The sequence below is a fragment of the Haliaeetus leucocephalus genome, unplaced genomic scaffold, assembly GCF_000737465.1.
Source record: "Haliaeetus leucocephalus isolate CR32 unplaced genomic scaffold, Haliaeetus_leucocephalus-4.0 Scaffold328, whole genome shotgun sequence".
In the NCBI taxonomy this organism is placed as follows: Eukaryota; Metazoa; Chordata; class Aves; order Accipitriformes; family Accipitridae; genus Haliaeetus; species Haliaeetus leucocephalus.
This window is the reverse complement of record NW_010972764.1, coordinates 597,874-619,357: the sequence shown is the minus strand read 5'-3', so window position 1 is coordinate 619,357 and position 21,484 is coordinate 597,874. Positions and strand designations below refer to the sequence as shown.

The 21,484-nt window shown below is 40.2% G+C and overlaps 1 protein-coding gene across 1 annotated transcript in view; it reads right to left on the bottom strand.

Annotated features, from left to right (window-relative positions):
• The window catches only part of ADCY2 (adenylate cyclase 2 (brain)), a 241,679-nt gene that overhangs the window by 78,003 nt on the left and 142,192 nt on the right, over nucleotides 1–21,484 (bottom strand). Inside the window, exon 5 of the mRNA XM_010571469.1 lies at nucleotides 17,010–17,159. Coding sequence (XP_010569771.1) covers nucleotides 17,010–17,159 — 150 coding nt within the window. The remainder of the gene's footprint in view (nucleotides 1–17,009; nucleotides 17,160–21,484) is intronic.

Genomic DNA, 21,484 nt, shown 5'->3' with positions numbered 1-21,484 from the left:
GCCGCCGCGCTGCCCGGGAGCCTCTGCCCGGGGCAGGGGCGCTGCCCTCCCCGCGCCGGGCCCCAGCTCCAGCCGAGCCCCTTCAAACCATTTTGTAATGGCAAAACCCACCTGTGGCGCGACGTGCTCACTTAGCAAGAACGGCACCACCCGCCCAGGCTTTCGACGGGAACACATGCACTGGTTTTCAGGCTAAACACGCACCACTCCGCACCCTCAGGATGCCCAGCTTGTGGGCTGCGGAGTAACTCTGCGAATGTACGGCCGACGTCCAGCCGGTCACCTTCACCTCCAAGCAACACTAAAGCTACCTGAAAGCACTGCTTCGCTGCAACGGTTTCAGCGTATGGGCCAGAAAGCTCATTTACATGCACAGGCTCACCACGCGTTTGGCAAACACAAATTCCTTCAAGGAACTTAGGGGATGCTTAATGTTTATGCATAGACTACAGTTTGCATATGCAGGCTGTCTATGACTAATTTTGAAAATGATGTTCGCTGCACCTTCAGAATACAGGCCTATCTTGCGGCTGTGCAAGCGACGAGTCACCCAACAGCGAAACAACAGAGTAAAAACAGAACATAACGATATACAAAGCCAGAGCTGCTTAATTAATCGACACAATTTCAAGGTTTGTTTCTGTCCAATCCTGTTAACTCTTGCTTTAAGTTTTACATAGCTCAAGATCACTGCTGAACAGACAGAAGCAGCATTTTGCAAAGAATCTGTCTGATGAGATTAACATGGTTATTACTATATCAGCCTTTAATAATGGTGAAATATTACAATGCTGGCATTTGCTCAATGCAATTCTTTTAAACAGTAAACCCTTTAACTCCAGTACATCTCATTTCCCATTTTGACGAGCCGAGTTTTACTTTTTTTTTTTCACTAGAAATGAACAAAACCATACGCAGCTCTCTCTCCACGTCTTTTCCTTCTTCCCAACCATCCACGGGACATGTCAGGGAAGGTATTTGAGAGTACCGCTTGAAAAGTATCTGTGCAGCCCTTTCCCCAAAGGCAGAGGTTTCCTGTTCAGCTGCCCAGTTGAGAGTCAAACCTTGTAGCTGAAAGCATCAAATCCAAAGCAAAACCAAATGCATTTCTAAGGCACTGCATTGCACATGAAGTTAGAGGATCATGTCTGAAGCACACTGACAGCATAGCTCCTCCATGCTCTTCTAGTTAGCATGATACTGGTTGTTTTTACCTCAGACTTTGCCTGCTGATGTTTAATCCATCTGCTTACAGAATACCAACTAAGCATGCAAGAATGGGTTTCTTCCTGTGTTTCACCGGTAATTTTCCAGTGCTTTCTCAGATACCATACATCTGTGTGATCAAATGTTAGTCACCACACAGAAGGATAAAAACCAAGATCAGTTACCCAACTACACCTGTCAGGAGCTCATAAACCTTCAAAGTGGGTCAAGAGACCGAGCAGTCAGAAGCAGAGCCAGACAGCAAAAAAAGTGAATCAAAACTCTCAATCTCTGCATTAGATTAGTCAAGAGTAGAGGTAGATAACCATCGGTTTGGCCCATACAACAGCCTGCTTAAATGGAGGGAGAACTTTATTCAAGCAGAAGCTAATTCAATGAATTTATTTCATCCATATATAAATGAAAAGTGAACCTACAGTAAGGATCCTACTTCTTGTGAAATAGTGATGATAAATTTTAATGACGCAAGCTGTAGGTTTTAACACCTTTTTTTCTGAGCAGCAGTAAGCGTCACCATTCATTCAACAGCTCACTTCCTAGCCTTGAAGACAGAGGAAGCTGACTCACCCTAGGTAGAAATGAAAGAACAGGCAGATGTCTGGAGGGTATACACTGTTACTGCATTCATAAAGCAGACCTTTTGTTTCCTTACAATGGTCTAAATAAAGGGAACAAGAATGATTTGCATTATATCTGTCTCTCAGGAATGAAAGTTTCTCTTCTGCTTATTCACTGAATATGTATCTTGTAGAAATCTCCCAATTGCTCTTTAAGGATTACATCCAGTAGCTACTAAATATACAAAGCTTTAAATGAAAAACTCTGCTCCCACTGGAAAATAAAAAAGAAAAACAGAGTTTTGAAAACCAATTATCTTTATTTTGAGGAACCTGATCAGGAAAAAAAAAGAACAACTTATGGCAGGTACATGCTAAACTATTCATGAACACTTATTACTAAGGCTAACTGCAAAACAAAATTTAGCATAAATCATAGCAAGGGTTAAAGCTTTCAGAATTACCTTGATTTTCTAAAACACCTAAACAATATTTTCCATGCTACTGTGTACAATTTCCAAATTGTTTTCTATGGTAGGTTCCAGAGGTATTTAGGCATATAAGGATGCAGACAGAAACTCAGGCTTAATCCACAGAAAGACTGGAATGGTAAATACCAGACTTTCAAGTGCCTTGTCACCTAGGGAAAGCCAATCCCAAGAGGACAGGCACTAAGACTGTGTTTGCAATGCCCAAAGAAAATCAGAATCCTAAAAATGCAACTGAGAAAAATTAGAGCTGAAAGGGGAGGCCACCTAAGTAGGAAATGCCCAGAAAAGGGTGTTGCTTACGATTCTGTACCCAGAGCCAGCAGGTGCTTAGCTCAGGGCTGCAAGGAGGCACCTTTATTTGCTTGGGACTCTATTGTGGGTGAAACAGTCTAGAGTTGGGTAATTTTAATTGAATTAATTTTTTGCAAACAGAAACAAACCTCTTGTTGTTGATTGCAGTTTTGAAAAAAAAGGAAGAAAATAAACACTGAGACAAATGCTTACACAACCATCTATCCTCTGTACTTCCCGGTCCCAATTTTCCTTATTTTTACTGTGGATTATACTCAGTCCATCAAGATTCCAGTGACGAGGTGACAGGCGGTGTAGGAAGTTGAGGTGGTATCTGTGATGGTTTCTTTCTGCCACTGTGTGCTTAACCACTTCTGCTGCTCCCTGCTTAATGGTTTCTGCTGACCTTTTCCTCAGCGTCCCTGCTCCAGCCTGGGCCATTGATGGGCTGCAGTGCCCTCAGGTGTGTCCCAGCTCCAGCATGGGTTGGTCGTGGGCCACAGCCCCTCAGGGGTGCAGGCACCCTCTTTTGATGCAGGGTGTCCTCTACACACAACAGCTTCTCTCCAGCCTCCAGCAGCTGCCTGTTTCTTCCTGAACTGTGTTTGGGCAGGGGCACCGTGGACCTCTGATCAGGTAACATTTTGGTGCTCAGTAGGTAAATTTGTGTACACAAAGCAGCTTTTTCCATAGTTGTTTTCATGCGCCCCATGGTAAGCTGGCGGCAGCTTTGACCGGCTCGTGGCGATTCACCCCCCCCTTCACAGCTCACCACAGCAGCCCCCTGCAACCTGCAGGCGCTGAGACAGGCTGAGCACAGAGCCATAGCTACCAGTGCTGCAGAGACGGGGTGTCAGCTCCAGACGTGTTCGTGTTTTCACAGCAGATCCAGGGCTTAGACAACACACTCCATGAGCGACCCACGTTCAAAACAGTCCTCTGCCAAAAGAGACCTCCTCTCTCTTCCTATCCCCAAGGAAAAATTCTTACCAGCGAGTATAAGGTTATTTTGGAGGCAGCACCCCAGCAGTCTTTCCAGGTGAAGCTAATCCACTCCAAAATGAAATGATTTAAAAATCACTGAAGCATGTACTAGACTTCCTGTCTCCGCAGCGCTCCGGGTGAATTCCCCAGTCCCCTGGTGTCTACACAAGGGCTGCCGCGCTCCCTCTTTCTCTCTCACAGGATGTACAATCCAGTGGAGACATTTGGCGAATGTCCTTCCACACAGGGAAAGCTGGGTCCCAGTTTGTGTTCTTGTGGGATTAGGTCCAGACTCACAGCTATCTAAAAGCCTCACATGTTGAGGGGTTCTAAATGGGTCTAATTCTTACCAATTCCCTGTTTTATGTCTATTGTTTTGGAATCCCTGTTTATATACTGATGCCAGCACATTTGTACACATGAATATGAATTAAATATACTGTAAAAACAAATACCAAAGCTGCAGCTGATTGATTTTGGTAGTGTTATTTCTAATGGCAAATATGCCATGGATGAATTAAATCTACTCTTTGATTACTACACCTAACTAACTTCCAAGCTTTTGAGAAATTTGGAAATAGCTTGTGACTTCTATACCCAAAATCCTTTTTGATAATTTCCAGCATACATCATCAATATACTCCATGCCTTTATTTAATTTGATGAATTTTGAAACTCCACATTTTAAACATGGATTAACAGATCTATCCATCAGAAAAACATATTGACAATGAAGACTGTGTTGCTGTTCAACAAGATAAAATTAAAGGAAACCAGAAGGTAATTTTGAAGACACACCCTTTTCTGAGTAAATGGAATAACTGATAAACTTTTACCACATAATTCACAAGATCATAATTTATTATTTATCACTGGAAACTCAGCAATATGGGCACATAATACTGACTATTTAGCATACAGGAACCATAATTCCTAGAAAGGGAGGCAGAACTTAAAATTTACATCTTTAGTGTAACAGGATGCTTGTTTTCATATTTGGCTCCTGTTCCAGTCCTCTTGGTGAAATTTTTTTACTGCTTAAAAACTCCTTCTGCATGGTATTAGCAAAGGTTACAGAATATGTACTTCTTTTTCACGCTAGCATTGCTGTTCCCACCATTTACACTATATAATTTTGAAGAAAATGGAAGAAGAAAAGAAAAATATTTCTCTATGTTTTCAGCCATTTGTAGTAAGAAATGCTATAAAATATACTTTTTCATTTTTATTAGCACACTATCATTTTTCCTAAGACAAAGGGAGCCAATTTCCTTTTCGGTCCTGATTTGGTAAAGCCTCCAAGGCACACCTTAAAATGGTTGTCCTCCTCACGACAGCCTCATAGCTGTATTCAGCAGCACTTGCACTGCCACATCCAGCGCAGTTTAGCAACATGCAAATGCTAAGCCCTGCCAAGAATCCACAGAACATGTGCTAAATACACTGTCATGTTCTGATGAATCAGGGCCTTCCTACAGAAAAGTGCCCTATATATTCAGTTCGGGTTGCTACAGAACTTGCTTGTTAGCAGTTTGCAATCTCAGTATGAAAAAATAATTGGTTTTTTCCAAGGGATGCGACTGGAAGGGAAGAAAGGAAAACCAAATGTTATTCTCCAAATGCTGCACTCTGAGTCAAGTGCATCCATCTAAACGAGAGCCACTGGGAGGTGCAGCAGAAGGAACCTTTCAGAAGACAGGATGGAGCAAGCAGGGAGAGAGCAGGAAGAAGAGGGATATTACTCTGCTCCAGTGCAACTGACTTCTGAAGAGTAGACTGTCAACCAAGCATGAAGGTGACAGGAAGATTTCCTAGAGACCCAGAAGGGACATGCTGAGGTTGCTTCAAAGCTGGAAGCCACTAGAAGCTGTTGAACTAGAGGGCTTTCTGGAAAGCTGGAGGACACTCTGTCCTGCAAGGACTCAATGAGAGAGTTATTTTCAAGTCTTGGTATTTCCTCCGTTTCATCAGCAATTCTGAGTTTTCCTTGGTTGAAGTGTTAACTTCAATTCTAAATAAGTTAACTGTGCTGTAAATAAAACCCAATTTTTTTGAGACTGGCAGCTATTCCACCCAAGGACCTATATGAGTCATGTTCTGTCATACCAAGTGTGGTTTAAAGTTTGAATAAACTTTCTCAGTGATCCAGCAGTGTTAAGCCTTTGCAGCTATGCCTACTCCTGTATAGACTGCAGCCCATGCAATGAGCAAATTCTATAAATTCTTTGGGGGCAAACGGTTTTTTCATATTTGGGCAAGTTAAGAGAAACTTTAATTGCAGAAGCTCATCCCCTAGCTCATAACAACTGCTGTTCAAAGAATGACGCTGCACATACACAAGGCAACTCTGATTTAATGCTTGACAGATAGAAGTCTGAATATTAGCTGTCTTGTGCGGTATCAGTTCCTCTGCTACCCTCCCATATCCTTTTCCTTGTGTAGTCTCCAAAGAAGCCTGGTGCTTTGGTCTGAGACTGTATGCTGAAATACTGACAGCTGTTTCAGTGCAACCAGACCATCTTTCTTTGGCAAACCTACAGCTCTTCCAGCAGGGTAAAATTCATTGAATTCAAGACAGTAATAGCAACCCAGACCAGTCACCTCACATTTGCCCGCACAACTTCTTCAAAGTTTGTTTTTCTCCCAACACTAAGGGGAAGGTGACAGTTTAATAACAACTTCCTCTGCTGGTTTCAGCTCACTTTCCTCATCTATAGGTTCACACTTGTGCTCTTCAGATGCTTGTTTCTAGTACCTAACAGCAGCACATTGAAAGGATGACTCCCCGATTTACATTTTCCATTCAAGTGGTACAGAAATCCAACAGCATATGCAATACCGTATTTTCATGTTTCTGCTTCCAGTGCAGAGGAAGGGAGTAAACAGAAAGGAACAAAATATGGCCCAGGAGGAACTGGAAGACTAGCAATAAATCGTGTTTCTTCAGTGTGATATAGGAGACAGAAAGGAAAAATGGCTGTGCCAGCTGGCCAGATTTAAAATACCTTCAATTACCTAAATCTGATGCGTTTGCTTTTTTTTAAAATGGTCAACAAGAAGGTGTGGGGCTACACCAAAAGCTGCGGCCCAAGCTACACTGCAAGATGCAGCAGTAAACTTAGTTCTTATTTTCAAACACTAGCCAGAAACATTTTTATGAAGAAGAAGCAAGGAAAATGCCTGCTGTTAATTTTACAGTAACAATTGGCCCTACCCTCAATATCCATGTTATTTCATAAACAGATACATCCGCCTGCAGTAAAGCAAGGAAAGAAACAGCAAACCTGCACCTTATGAATTCCAGTAAAATTACTCTTTCAGTATTCTTTTCATCTTCCTAAGACTTCACCTTGCAATAAATGCTGTAATGAGTCTTCCATAAACATGGCAAACTCCTTTCTCCCACAATGAATGCAGAAACATAAAAAAAAGTATTTACTAGATTTGCTATGGGGAATCACATGAATTAGTTCCTGAATCTGAACTTACTCTGAAAAAGATCAATCAGTTCATTTCTGTACAGTTAAAAAAACTCCCTCATGCTTCTTTCTAATCGTTGTTAAACTTACAGTAACATTTCTCTTTTGAATGTTAATTTAATTTGGCAAAAAGATAAAAATCCATTTTTTTTAATTTTTCAAATTTTTCAGTATACCCTTTCATCTAAGCAAAATTTTAGATGCCCTGGCAGTTATTTAAAATTACTCTATTACCAATTTGCATTCATGATAACAAAGTATTAAGCATTACGCTCTTTAAAACTTTTACTATTTATTTTTATATGCACTTACATTCTGTATCAACAGGCACTTGAATTCACCCAACATGACTTACAAGAGTAGGTAACTTAAGTGTGTTTAAGGCATGACTTTCTGAAGATACCTTTCTGAAAATGTGCATTAACTTTTTTCTATTTGTGATTTATAAAATTAAGTACTGTATACCAGCTTACAAGTTCAAAGGGTGCAGGTATGACAGAATGCCATAAATTTGTATTTTTCAAACTTCTTAAAGCTGAGACTAGCATCATGAAATTAAAACTAAACCAAAACACAAATTAACTAAACCTAGCACGCCATCTTCTTATTCTGCTGTAATTTGTTACAACAATACTCTTATGTGTATATCGGTATATATAAAAATCCTTTCATTTCAATAATGCAGTGTATTCAACAATGGATGATATGTAACATTCAAATATAAGTTATCCTACATCATGTCTAGTCCCTTTGAAAAAAGCAATTAACCCAACACCACAGCTCTACAGCTGAAAGGCCAAAATCTTCCTTTTCTGAATGAAGAAAACTTAGGAGCATATTCTCCTGCATAGGTATTACCCTGCCCATAGGTATCAGGCACAAGGCAGACGGGAACTTGTAGCAATGGGGGCAGAACAGCAACACGGCACCAGTTATAACTACCCCAAAGCGACGGGTATGGTGCGGTTACAGCAGCCCTTGCAGTGCCATTTGCTCATTTGCTCAACAGCACATCTTTCACTGAGGGGCAAACAGCCCTGTGTCCCTGCTAACACAGGCAGTGACTCAGAAGTAGCTGTCGCTGCACTCACCCTGCAGCTGATGCCAGAATGTTCCCAATGCCAAACCTACCTCACAAAATAAAAACCTCTTTAGAGGGCAATTTAATATTTTTTTTTTAATATGTGGGCTTTTCAGACTGAGAAACTGATTCATTCATTAAGGCTAGGCTAAGCACCTAACCAACTCAAGCACACATTTCCATGGAATGAAAACCCTACATTGTATCATACCAGTAATTTTATTTTCATTCCTACTTCTTGAAAATGTGTCTTACTACCTACCCATATTAACAATTTGAAATTCCAGGATCATTTAAGATAAGCCACTGTACTGCAGAACTGCAAGTGACTTTGTGCATTTCAGAAATAATAAAGTTGACTTGTCAGCTAATGCTAGATTTTTCAGTTACATTACCCACTCTTTCTTCCTCTCGGTGAAATGTGTCTCATTGCAGGTAAATGACTAGTTGTTGTGATACTTTTAGGAGAAACAGTTTAATTTATGAAAGAGAATTTCAGATATTACGTCTGGAAAGGGAGGAAGGCAGTGAGTCACTTAAAACACGACAATGGTACGTAGAGTCTACGCTTATGCTCAAGAAGAGACAGAAGAGTTTTGGCAGTGGTTCTCTCTTTGAATCCAGTAGCAATGCAGCTCTTTTCTAACTGTAAGAAATGTGATATATCAAAGACAGAGACTGAACCATATGCTGATCTTGTATCAGATTTTTCATGACCATTAAAGAAACCAAACTCGCTTGAAAATTACTATTCCATGGTAAATCTCTTAATGATTTCAGCTCCCAGAAGAGGAGGTGGAAGAATGCCCTCTGACGCAGGGATATGAGGACAAAGAGGCTGCATAAGCTGACAGGAGGAGGATGCAGAAATGAGTATCAGTGGCTAGTTGGGAGAACTCTGGTCAAGTACTTTCATGGACTAAATGCTTGGCCCTTCCTACACCTAGCAAAGGTACCCAGGCTATACCAGCCACAGCCTTTCCAGACCTGAACCCACATCCTGGATAAGGTGGTTTTGGAGTCTGCTGCGTGTGCACATTATGCCTTTTTCCACTTTGCCCCTGCACCACAGTTGTTTATTATGATTTGAAGAGAGCTTTTTGAATGTCTTATAATCATTTTCAGTGAGGATTCCGTACATTAACATGTTTTTAAATCTGAGAAGTACCACTGAACATGATCAACTCGAAGCTTTCTGAAACAAGGTTTGAGGGATCCCCTATAATGCTCTGTCAGGATCCGAGTCACCTTCAGGGCATCTGGAGATACCTGTAGAGGATAAAAATCCCCTGGTGCATGCTGTTAGGGCTTTCTTGATTTTAACAGTGATGTCAGTGAACAGCACCACATTTTAATGTGATTTTGGGGGTTAAAAGGATATTGAATCTCTTCTGAAAACTTTCGCTCTACTTTGAGCAGTGGCACCATTGCAGCCACTCCTTCAGCTCCCTCTCTTACAAGTTCACCTCATCTCTCATGGCTCTCCGTAGTCCACAGTTTAGTTGTCCAGCCCCATTGCTTATGTAAGATCCCAAAAGGGTTGAAGTCCTTATCCACTTCCATACCGTTGGATTTTTTTATCTTGTCACTGAGACTCTGATCACCTAGTTTACTCCTACTAGTATGGAAAACAATAGCATGTTTTTTCTGGAAATCACTGTAAACCATCACTATGACTAACAGACACTTATCGCATGGCTTCTACATTTTTATCATAATTAGAAAAGTCATTCTCTTCCTCAAAATGGATAGCTATTTTCCTACACATATTCATAACATACACTTTCTATTTTTACCGAAGTTTCAACAAGCATCAAGCTGACTTGATTGGTTTTTTAAGTATGTCCCTGACAGTACATCACAAATTTTGCAGATCTTACAACCACCTGCATTTTAAGGCATCCCTAACACATGCAGTTCTACTTAGCTGTCATCAGAGTTTCCTGACATGCACCCACTGCATCCATGTTTACATTCCACATGCACTACACTACAGCGCTGCCACTTCCTTTTCTCTTAGGTGCATCTTCACTCACAGTTGTCCTGGTTTCGGCTGGGATAGAGTTAATTTTCTTTCTAGTACCTGGTAGAGTGTTATGGTTTGGGTTCAGTATGAGAAGAATGTTGCTAACACACTGATGTTTTCAGTTGTTGCCAAGTAGTGTTTAGACTAAGTCAAGGGTTTTTCAGCTTCTCATGCTCAGCCAGCAAGAAGGCTGGAGGGGCACAAGGAGTTGGGAGGGGACACAGCCAGGGCACCTGACCCCAATTGGCCAAAGGGACATTCCATACCATGGGACGTCATGCCCAGTATATAAACTGGGGGGAGCTGGCCTGGGTGGCTCCGTGGCTTGGGTACTGGCTGGGCCTCGGTTGGCGAGTGGTGAGCAACCGCACTGTGCGTCACGTGTTTTGTATATTCCAATCCTTTTATTATTGTTATTGTCATTTTATTATTATTATCATCATCATTATTAGTTTCTTCCTTTCTGTTCCATTAAGACTGTTCTTATCTCAACCCACGAGTTTTACCTTTTTCCTTCCGATTCTCTCCCCCATCCCACTGGGAGGGGAGGGAGTGAGTGAGCGGCTGCGTGGGGCTTAGTTGCTGGCTGGGGTTAAACCACGACAACACTGTTGACACCTGTCAACCAATTCACCTTCAGCCAGTCATATCTTTTAAATGCTAATGTATGCTATGCCATGCAACAACGTACTTATGTCTTTTACAGGCTGGATAATAAATTTAACTGAATGAAAAAATTTAGGAAGAAACTGCGGTACAATGATTTATGTGAGTAAGTTATAGTACATCTATTTATAGCATTACAGAGCCTTTTAATGATAGGCTGTTGGCATAATTGAGAATCCTTGCACAGAGCTTGGACAAAAACACTAACAACAACAATAATACATAATTGCATTTTATATGCAAAAATTAATGGGACTTCAGCTAAGAGCAATATGTTATTCACATGCTACTGATTCTAAATTGGGTTGTGACATATCGTTTGTTCCTCAAACTCATTGCAGATGGATATATTAATTTACAAGAACTCTAGAAATGCATATGGGGAAGAAAAATTAGCTCTACAGTTTAGACAAAATGAGGAAAATGGCATAGAAGGAATATATTAATAGAGCAACAAAAGATTACATATAAAAGAAAGATTTAACATAAAAAGCTAGTATAAGAAGAAAAACAAAAAAGCTTGTGATTTCACTTAAATTCTCTTGTTAGAGCAATAAAAAAAACCCCAGACATCCTTGGACAGATTTGCAGAGTATTTATATGTCACAATAACAGTCCCAGGCACACTAACACTTCCATCTTCTATTTTTATAACTACTGTAACAAGCTGAACATATTTTTTTCCCTATGGTACCAGAAAACAAATGTTCATTCTTAACGTATGGTGACCATGCAAGGATGTATTTTAAAATAACCTGGAAGAATATCTTAAAAAGAAGGAAGACTACCTGTGCAAATTTTTTTTTGTAAATATGGAGAGAAAATGGAGTTGTTATTTATTTAAAATTCCATTCTTCACAAGACAGATTTTGTCCAGCAGTCTTCACATTGCAAAATCAGAAATGAGGAGTTACTCATCTGGAGTAAACCTCTTTACTGTAATTGTGCTTTTAAAGAGTGTTGTCAGTGTGGACTATTACAGCTGCACATAATCCCTATGAGCACTAGGCCTTTTTTTAATTAATTAAAAAAAAAATGTAGCCCCAGTTGTTGCAGCGCATCAGCCCTGGGCTGCCTGAGGGTTCCCTTCAATGCTGTAAAGGCCATTATTAAAGGTATCTGTGACTGACTGACTCATGCATAAAACCAGACGTGACCTATAAACCAATGGGAATTTAACAAAGTCAAGTTATATCCTTATTTTCCCTCAGTCCTCTCACATTTTAAAGATCACAGTACCCAATATAGCTTAGAGTTGGGGTGTAAGGTAGGTATCGGGACCTATTCTGGCTAGAGCATTTCTCAAGGTTCACATATGCGACTGGAGAAAGGCAGTCTTCCACAGCTGACATTCCTTCCAAACACAGGAAACAGAGAAGAGCATAAAATCATTAAAAGGCATGCAAAACAGTTCTGGAGAAGCAACTTTCTCTGAGCAATAGAAATAAAGGGAGTTTAATCAGAGCTGGTGGGGCCAAAGGAAGACTAAAATGCACAGCAGAAAGACTACCAATTTTAATTCTAGTAATGACATGTAGGTTAATAGAAAGGATTGGCACCTCACCCATGTATATGTGTATGAACATGCCTGGATTCTAATGGCTTCTAAAATTTAAAAGACCAAAACTAGTTTTTGTTTTTCCTGCTTACTAGCCTTGAAGCTATGCGGGAAAAAAAAAGGAAAATGAGGAAGCTCCTAGAAAAACTATTCTATGTTCATGAAAATATTAATAGCTTATATTTTAAAATGCATTAATTGAATTTACAGGAATCCACATTTTATATATTAGTTCCAAATAATATATTTCAAATGTTTCTGTTCTTTACTAACAGCCTCAAATCTCAGGAATGTATGAGGCTTCTCTGTTTTAGATTAATTTAAAAACAATTTTGAAATATTTCAGTTCCTGTAATGAATGGTATTGCTTCACCATGTTTCGGTGAAAAAATTAAAATCCCACTCGATGACTTGAAACCTCATTCATTTTCATCTGCTACCCAAGTGTTGTTTCTAAAACCATCATTATACTGCCTGCTTTGCAAAGACAGTGTTTTAGAGAACCCACTGAACACCAACACCTTACAAACACCTCCCTGAGATGTTGTAAGAATTTCTCAGTTTATATTCCTATGTCTCATGATGCAAAGCACCAGGAGTGAGGGAGAAGAGCAATTATGCTAACTGCTTGTCAACGTTAAGATCTTGCACTCAGTGTTAGTGAGTCATCACCCCTACAAACTGTCAGCCAGGCCATATCAGTGAGACAAGTAACATTATAAGAGGCTATTTTAAATATGTATCTTGAAATAAGGCTGTAATTAGCAGAGGTCAGCATAGTTTCACGTTTCACTTTTACATACACTGAGAAGACAGAAAAGCCATGTGAGAAACACCGAAGTGGCCACTGAAAATACTGCCAGGAGTTTAAAAGTGACTCTCACAACAAAGCACATTAATGGAAATAAAGCCCAGAGCGTCCAGCGTCATCAAACACAGCCCTACGAAACCACAGTTCGTGAAGGTGTGGTTTGCAACACGCCTGAACATCTATGCATCTTCACCTGCCGGCAAACACACGCTCTATAGTGCAAACGCAAGCCAAGCCTAAGCATGACCCCTATGCCATAAACCACATGAAGCTGTAAAGGCCCTGGGGGCACTGACTGGCCTCACGGGCCCTGACCAACCTCACCCGGCCTCCACCCTCAGCCTCTGCCCAGGGCCCAGGAGCCCCACGGCACCTCAGCCTCCCCACGGCGCTGTGCCGTAGGAGCTAGCTCCGGAGCCTGTTGATCCTGGCCCCTGGACAGGCAGACCTCCCGGCTTCCCCAGACCTGCCTAGCAATTGCTGGACCTGACCCTGAGCTGTGGGTGGACCTCAGACCTGCCCCGTCACTGCAGACCTGGCTGGTGTCCTTTGCTCCACCCTGGCCGCCAGCAAGCGGGTTTGCCCGGCTCGGCCCGTGCTGCGGGATGGGGCCCTGGGTGGTGAGGGTCCTGTGCTGCTGGGAGGTGTCCTCAGCCATGGCTTCCCGCCCCTCGGGAGCCGCCAGCCTTTGCTGCGCCCCGAGGGAAGCACGCAGGGGGCTGTGGGGGTACAATATGCCTGACTTGTACTTCGGTGTATAAACGCACAACCCTATTTCACCAGACACTGGTGTATGCTGGTCTCGCTCGGAAACCATGAATTTGGCGTTTCTCTTGAGTTCTTTGGCGTAACTCTTGAGTGGTAATTCAATATACTTATCTATTGATACGACCAAATTGGTGTTCTCAAAAAAGGCTCTTCAAAGACACACAAAAAAACCCAGCTGAAAAACAACAGCTGGCTACGTTTGTATGAGCCTACTCTCCAGCAAAACAAAAGGAAATCCATGGGATGATTTGGAACGTAAATTGCACATCTTTCAAAAACAATTATAAAAGACATGATGTCCATGATCTGGAAAAATCGGCAAATTTGATCTGTAGCCCTAAGCATTTAGAAGCACATCCTATGCTCTGCAGCGGTATAAAAGTAGCTTGTGTTAGTTCTCACTCCAGTAAATTAGATTTTTCTCATTAAAGAGATGTAGAATGAAGGGTCATGCTACAACCTTTCGGAGACTAATAAAGGCCTTGATCAAACTCGACGCTTTTTAAAATGCACCTGCTCCTACTCTTTCAATGTATCCCAATCCTCTAAAAATAGTCAGCAATATAATTGACTTGCTCCCTGAATACTAACAATGTGGATGATCTTCCGTATCTTCTTGGCAAAACAAGCAGTATTAAAAGACAGACTAAAGTACATCCACTTCTGAACTAAAGTTTGCAAACAAAGAAGTATGTTAACCCTGGGAAAAAAAACCACAACAACTTAGCAAATTAATCTTCATTTACCTTTTCACATTTAAATATCTAGCATTCATAAGTGTGATAATAAGGAGGTGCACCTCCTTGCCTTTTTGGTTGGAAAAACTGGCATGAGATAAAGGACATATTATGGGGTTGAGAGGATAAAGGCTAAAGAAATCTATATAAGAAGATCAGATGAGCTAATGGTTCATCGGAGGTCAAAAAGATCATTAGCATTCATAGAACAGTTCACTTACTTCTGTTTAATGAGACATTGATGCACCTGTTATTAACGCAGACCTGCAATACACTACTTAGAGCTCTGTAGATGTCTTAACTAATTTGATATATTTATTTCTACCAGTTCACAAATATGACAACGCATACTTTTATATATATATAACAAAATACATACAATATCCTTCATTATTCTATAACACCACCACAATTTATCAATGAAAGATAGCTGTTTCTGCTTTCCATCTTGCTGGGCTCCAGTGTATTAGAAACACAACTGCTACAAACCACAAAGAGGAAGCACCTGGCACAGAATTTCAGGTATTTTTGCTTCTCTCCATTGTCAGGTTCTCAACCGTTTCTGCAAGACCTTCAGAAATGCCAGGAAATCAAAACTACTTACTTATGTCTTTCCATAGAAATTTGTAGTGTTTAGCAAATAATACACATTTACAGAAACCACCAGCTAGCAATATGTCTAACTACTGCCTTCTACAAGCAGCATCCTTACCCCTTTGAGCTCACCTACTGACAGTGTCCAGTAACACACCCTCCTACTTCTTGCAGATACTCCAATGGATTTCCAATGCCTGTAGGAACCGATAGCAGAAACCTGGGCCCTTACAACTGTGCTCAGCAAGCTAAGAGCTCAGGTCTCTGCTGGATAAGGGAGACCTTGATGCCTGCCATGAATTATGCTGTTTGATTATGGTCTGCATACATCCTTCTGGCATCTGAGGCCTAAGCACAGGGAACAGTGTTAACCATCTTCTACAAAGCCACCATGAGCCTAGAAGCCATCACATCAGCCCTACATCACTGGAGACTGCCCAATCTGGCGTGGTGCTGCTCCCAGATACCTGGCATTGGTTGTTCTGCACTCACAAGCTGTCTCACTGGAACTAATTTGGAGATACTCTTGCCCGTTTTCTCAACAGATAGTAAAATGTGCATTGTGTACTACCAGTTATAAAGCCTACTGATTCACTGCACACAGCTCATGGAGGCAGAGGTGGAAACTTGTACATGACTGCTCTTACACAACCTTTCCTGCAACAGTACCTTATGCAGATTTTGCATCTACTCATCAAAGCCTGCCTTTACTGTAAAATGTTCTCCTTAAGACTACCTTAGAAGTTTTGCAGCAACTTTGGCCAGCATGCAAACCAAGTGCCCAGCAGAGTAAGGCTAGCCCTCTGGACACACAGGACCTGTTGGTCCTGGTATGGACCCTCCATTTGCTTTTTCTGCAAGAAAAAGTATTGGTGATGGATCTTGAAAACCTTCATTTAAAATGGTGACAGGTATTTGTGAGACAGACATGACAGTTAAGGTCAGCTGGGACATACAAGGTGTACATCTGCACTTTTTGTGACAACAGAAACATGTCAGTGAAGGCTCTATTCTCTGACCCATAACAGTTCATAGAAGTTTTAGTCCGGTGACCTTCAAAGCAAAATACACATATCTTCTTTACTACTTGATGAACTAATTTGTATTTCAAATTCCCTTAAATGAAGCACCTATCTGTCAGGATGATAGGCACTGTACAGAACTTGCAAAGAGAAAAAGAACTATATAAAGCAATCAGAGAAGCCTTTTATTCAGCTGCTACAATAAATGACAGGTAGTCTCATTATGCAATTCCCCTAGCTCCTCTTAACATACCTGACCCCTAGAACTGTATCACATGATTCATCAGTATTGTAGTTTCAAATATTTTCCAAACACTGCAGTAATATCTTCTCACAGTGATTTTGCAGTATCGGTCTTGTGCATGGAGAACTGAAGATTCCCAAAGTGCACATGTACCTCTCACAGCGCATTCAATGAGGACAACAAAAGAGATGGTGTGCAAACAGAATCTATATAGCATTTTAAACTTTATCATAAAATATTTTCATAGAACAAATGAAAGAAAACATGTATATGACAACATAAATAATTACAATACCTTCTTATATTCAGATGGAAATTGTGCACAACCTTGTTCAAAAGACCTTGCATATTTCGTTAAGTAACTTTAAGTAATTCATTAAGTGTTCTTGCATTAGCAAACTGGATTATATAGTGATGAATGGGGGGATAGTGTGAAAACAGCAAAACAGACCCAGACACAGGTGTGACTTTACCTGTTGCCTCTTCTCAAATTCTAACTTGATACGGGATTTGATGCAGTTGCACGTGTCCTGATACGTCTGCTGCAGCGCAAGTTCCATGAGGTGCTTGTGGTATGCTCCTGCCAAGTTTCCGCAGATAAAAATGATTACATTTGCCAATATCTAGGGGGTTAAAAAAAAAAGTGTCAGGGAATTTATATGAATAAATTAACGCAACATAATCCTAACCTGCAATGAAAGATAGCTGTAGTTGCTGCAGTTATGTATTTTGCTTTTGTTTGATTTTTAGCAAAGGTTCACTTTTCAAAAAGCCTTCACAATTGGTGGCAAAATCCCAAGCAATAATACTATTTTAATTTAGGATTAAATAAGAATGATAATGAACAAGATGTTTGCCTACTCAATGAGGTATACATTTTCTGAAATTCAGCTCATGTTCTACATCCACTGCTGAGTATTAATTAGGTGGGATCATGATCTACTGATGTAAAACAATAGCTATGGCTCCTAATAGCAACATCAGAAGTCATGTTATTGCCATGCTCTTTTGGCAAGAAATTTTCTTTTGCAGTGCCATATGATTAAGGGGTGAAAAGTTTCACCTACATCAACAGCCTGCCCTGCATTTTACTTCAGCCTGACCCACTGCTATCTGTCAGTGACCTCTAGATACTAACCTTGGTGACGGTAAGCTATGTTTAAGTAGCAAGATCTGACATCTCTCTACTAGAATATACTTTTCACTACTACCTAAAAAAAATGCATTTGCCTAAAACACAAAACTTAATCTATTTAGGGTCAAACTTACAGCATCAGATGCTCAGTGTACACAACAACACATGAACATGATAAGTAAGTTCATTTAAAGAATCCAGTTTTATTTAGTAATTGTCTGGGACATTTCAGAGAGTAAAGAGAGGAGAGAGGCTGGCCTTTCCTGTGCTTGAACTTCAAAAAGAACAGAATACTGTGTGGTGATGAGAGTACTTTCAACTGTCCCCAGTTTATTGCTGCAAAAAGAGAGACACATTTACCCATCCTAGCTCACTCGGAGCAGAAGAAACACAGTAGAGTAATGAAACCAATTCCTAATTCAATAAAAAAAGGTAATATTAAAAGGGAACTGAAGCTGAGATACAGCTACAATCTGTAGAGCAGGTCTCTATCTGTAAGGCCCTAGTGTATCATATAGCCTGGGTTACAAGTACTACATGATGTCCTATTACTCATGGTCTGGAAGGGAAGGAGGCAGAAAGGAGGCTAAAATTTCATTAATTCTCCATAGTTAATCTAATCATAAGGTTTATGATAGATTTCCCCAGTGATCATTCACTGGTTGGTTTTGGTGTACCTATGTACCAGGCAATCTTCTGTGAATTGCTAGTAGTGAAAGAGCCAGAGATGTCAGAAAAAAAGTCTAATAGTATGCTACATTGGTTCGGAGAAAAGAGATAAATTGTGTTATCAACAGAAATCCATCTCCTTGAGGAACACATTTTATTCACAAAAAAATACAAGGAGTTTTAAAGCTCCTTTTATAAATGCACACTTTAAAATTAAAGTTTTAAAGAAATGCTTTTATTTTCCTCACAAATTATAACATCGTTACAGGCAATACCTGTTCCTCCATCTGTGACATGTCTGACATCTCACCTCTCATGGTTCCACAAAGCTAAAAGTGGGAACTATATACCCTTGCCACAAAAAGGATCAATGTTTTCAATTTGATAAAACTTCTCTTTCTTTTCCTAAAACTTTAAGATCATGGCATTATGATGTTTCTAAAAGCAACATCCGAGTTCTTAAAATTTTCTAAAATACATAAATGTAAAAACAAGGAGAAAAATCTAAATATTTCACTTTCTCCAAAGAACCTCTGTTATGAAGTAGAGGGATAAGAAATAGTTTAAATGAAACATTTCACAACAGCCGATAATTTAAAAAACCATAAGAGATGATGGTGTACAGAAAAAAATCTGAACTCAAAATACTTTTCTATTTCTTTGTAAATCACAACTGCTTCATTCTACTTTGATGTCAGCATCGTCACATACTCTCAGCAGACACGGATCTTGTGTGACAGATTACAGTGCAGGGATAGGGTGTTCCAACTGGCTGGTTTTTTAAATGAAATTATGAAATGAGAACAAATGCCTGAAAATAAAGATTGCTGGGCATAGAAAATTCTGAGATAGGCAGTGGGAAGGTTTAGTAACAAAATGAACACTGAACTGAACTGAAATCAACAGTGTGCTGTCATAATCTCTATGCAGAGCTCATTGTTGAAAAGCCACACACAAACTTCTAAATGTATTGTCCAGCTTCATAAAGTTACAGACTATTTAAAACTTTAGGCATATAACCAGTCAAAAAAAAAATAAAATACTGTGATGGGTAGATGGAGGAGTAAATTATGAGTATCATCTTCACAGCCATAGAAAAACAGATTACAGTTTTATGACTGAACTAGCTGAAGTGAGAAAATAGATGGAAACAAGTGACTGACAGGCAAGGAAGCTAATTAACCAGGCTTTTCAGATTCTCAATGGGGTAATTCAGCCCACATGAAGCTCTGTGCTGGCTTCCAGTACCTGAATTAGGCTGTTCAAAGACAACTCAGATATCTCAGCCATTGCCATACTCAGTGTAGATGTAACACTTAAGTGTGTAAGTGAATATGTAGATAGAAACTGTGTTCGAAACATCATTAGTTCTTTTGGCTAGCCTAAAGTTCATTCAGAAATGTGTCACAAGGGTATAAGCTTAGAAAAAAATTTCCAATAAATGGATGTATGGGTTTCTAACTCAGACAAACAGGTTTTTTGCCCATAGGTAGTCTGGCTTGAGTGAATATTTCTGTACTTGCCACTGAAGAGCTATTGAGTGAAATACAGATTGTCAATAGACTGTTCAACGGGAAATGCAATTAACATTGCTAAACAAAATAAACAATGTATATACTTCTTGCTAAGTGTCTCTCTTCTCCTACATCTTGCATTCGCTTCTGAACCGTGGTCCAGTTTCAACATATGAGCTGGAGACGAGCTCCATCCCAGGTTTGCTCTAAGGTCTCATAGGCATTTTACCAGAAGGAACAGGTTCAAAGTTTTCCTCAGTCCAAAAAAATTAAGTGAGCTTCCCCCTTCCTAAGCAAGCACTCTAATCAGTATGCAATCGTACAAAAAGTTCCTCCTCTTCAGGCACGTGCTCCAAGAAGACCCCATGCTGTGAATCCTACCTGTACCAAAGCATTTGGAATGAAATCCTGACTCAGTCCAGCCTTCTACCTTGTTTCTCTAGGCTAGGACTCTGCAGCTCTTTCTCTTTTCCTCTATTTTTTTTCTCCCCACCCCTTCCTCCCTTCCCCCCAGGTGAATACTGGATAATAAGAGAAGATGTGGTGGATCTTCTGGTAAGAAACTCTGCATCTTGCTGTGAGAGCTCTGATCAACTGTGCAGATAAAACTGTAGCCAAGAACCTCTGTAAGGGAATTAAGGAGTACCTGAACAGACTATGCAACATGGTTAGGGCTTCTGCCAAGGAGGACAAGCCTGAGCTGTGGAAAAGGGTGTAACTAACAACGGTAACTCAACAGCAGAAAAAGAGCAGGATGACCTCAAAGACAGTGTAGCATGAACCTAGTTCATCCCCTTTACAAACAGACACTGTATAAAAAAAAAAAACCACCACACAATATGCATAAACTCTAGTAAGCTCCCACTCAATTCACCATATGGAAACACTGAGTCACACAGCAGAAGTTCTAATCTCCCAGTACAGTCAGCGGAGAGGCAAGTCCATCTGCATCCCTTTAGATATATCCATTAAGCGTATACTGTGGTGAGGTTTCTGCTTAATCAATGAATAAATTCAATGTCTACAGAAGGTGATCCACATGAGTCAAAAATTAATGCAAGGAACACCAAGATACCACCAGGAAGTATCTCTAGATACTCCAAGTACCAGCTGGTACCTCTAATCACTTAAGGAACATTACCATGCCTGATCTCTCTTCCATCTCTTTTGATGTATAGAAAACTGTATGCATTTCCAGGCAATGGGGCATTTTCTAAATTGTATTTTTACATTCAAGCACATGTATTTTTCAGCATCAGTGAATATAAAATAATCTGATGTCTAGTACTTAACTATCAAAATAGACTGTATTTAAAAGCAAATGAAGACAAAGTTACGTAGCTATGACTAATTTCTCAAGAGAGCACTAAAGTTCACTGAGTTGCTCAGAAAAATGTAGTGTATTATATAGAAGTTCAACTGATGAAAGCTATGTACAAAGGTATATGTATACAAGGAAGTACTATGCTATATAAAAATAAAAACTTACAATATAGGCTGCTGATTCTGAACTGAAGCATAAATAATTTGTTAAATTAGTTAAATATTTTAGTAACCGCTGTTCAAATACTGAATATAAATATCAGAGTTCTCAACAGAGTTCCCCCACGTGGAAAGCCTCCAGTTTATG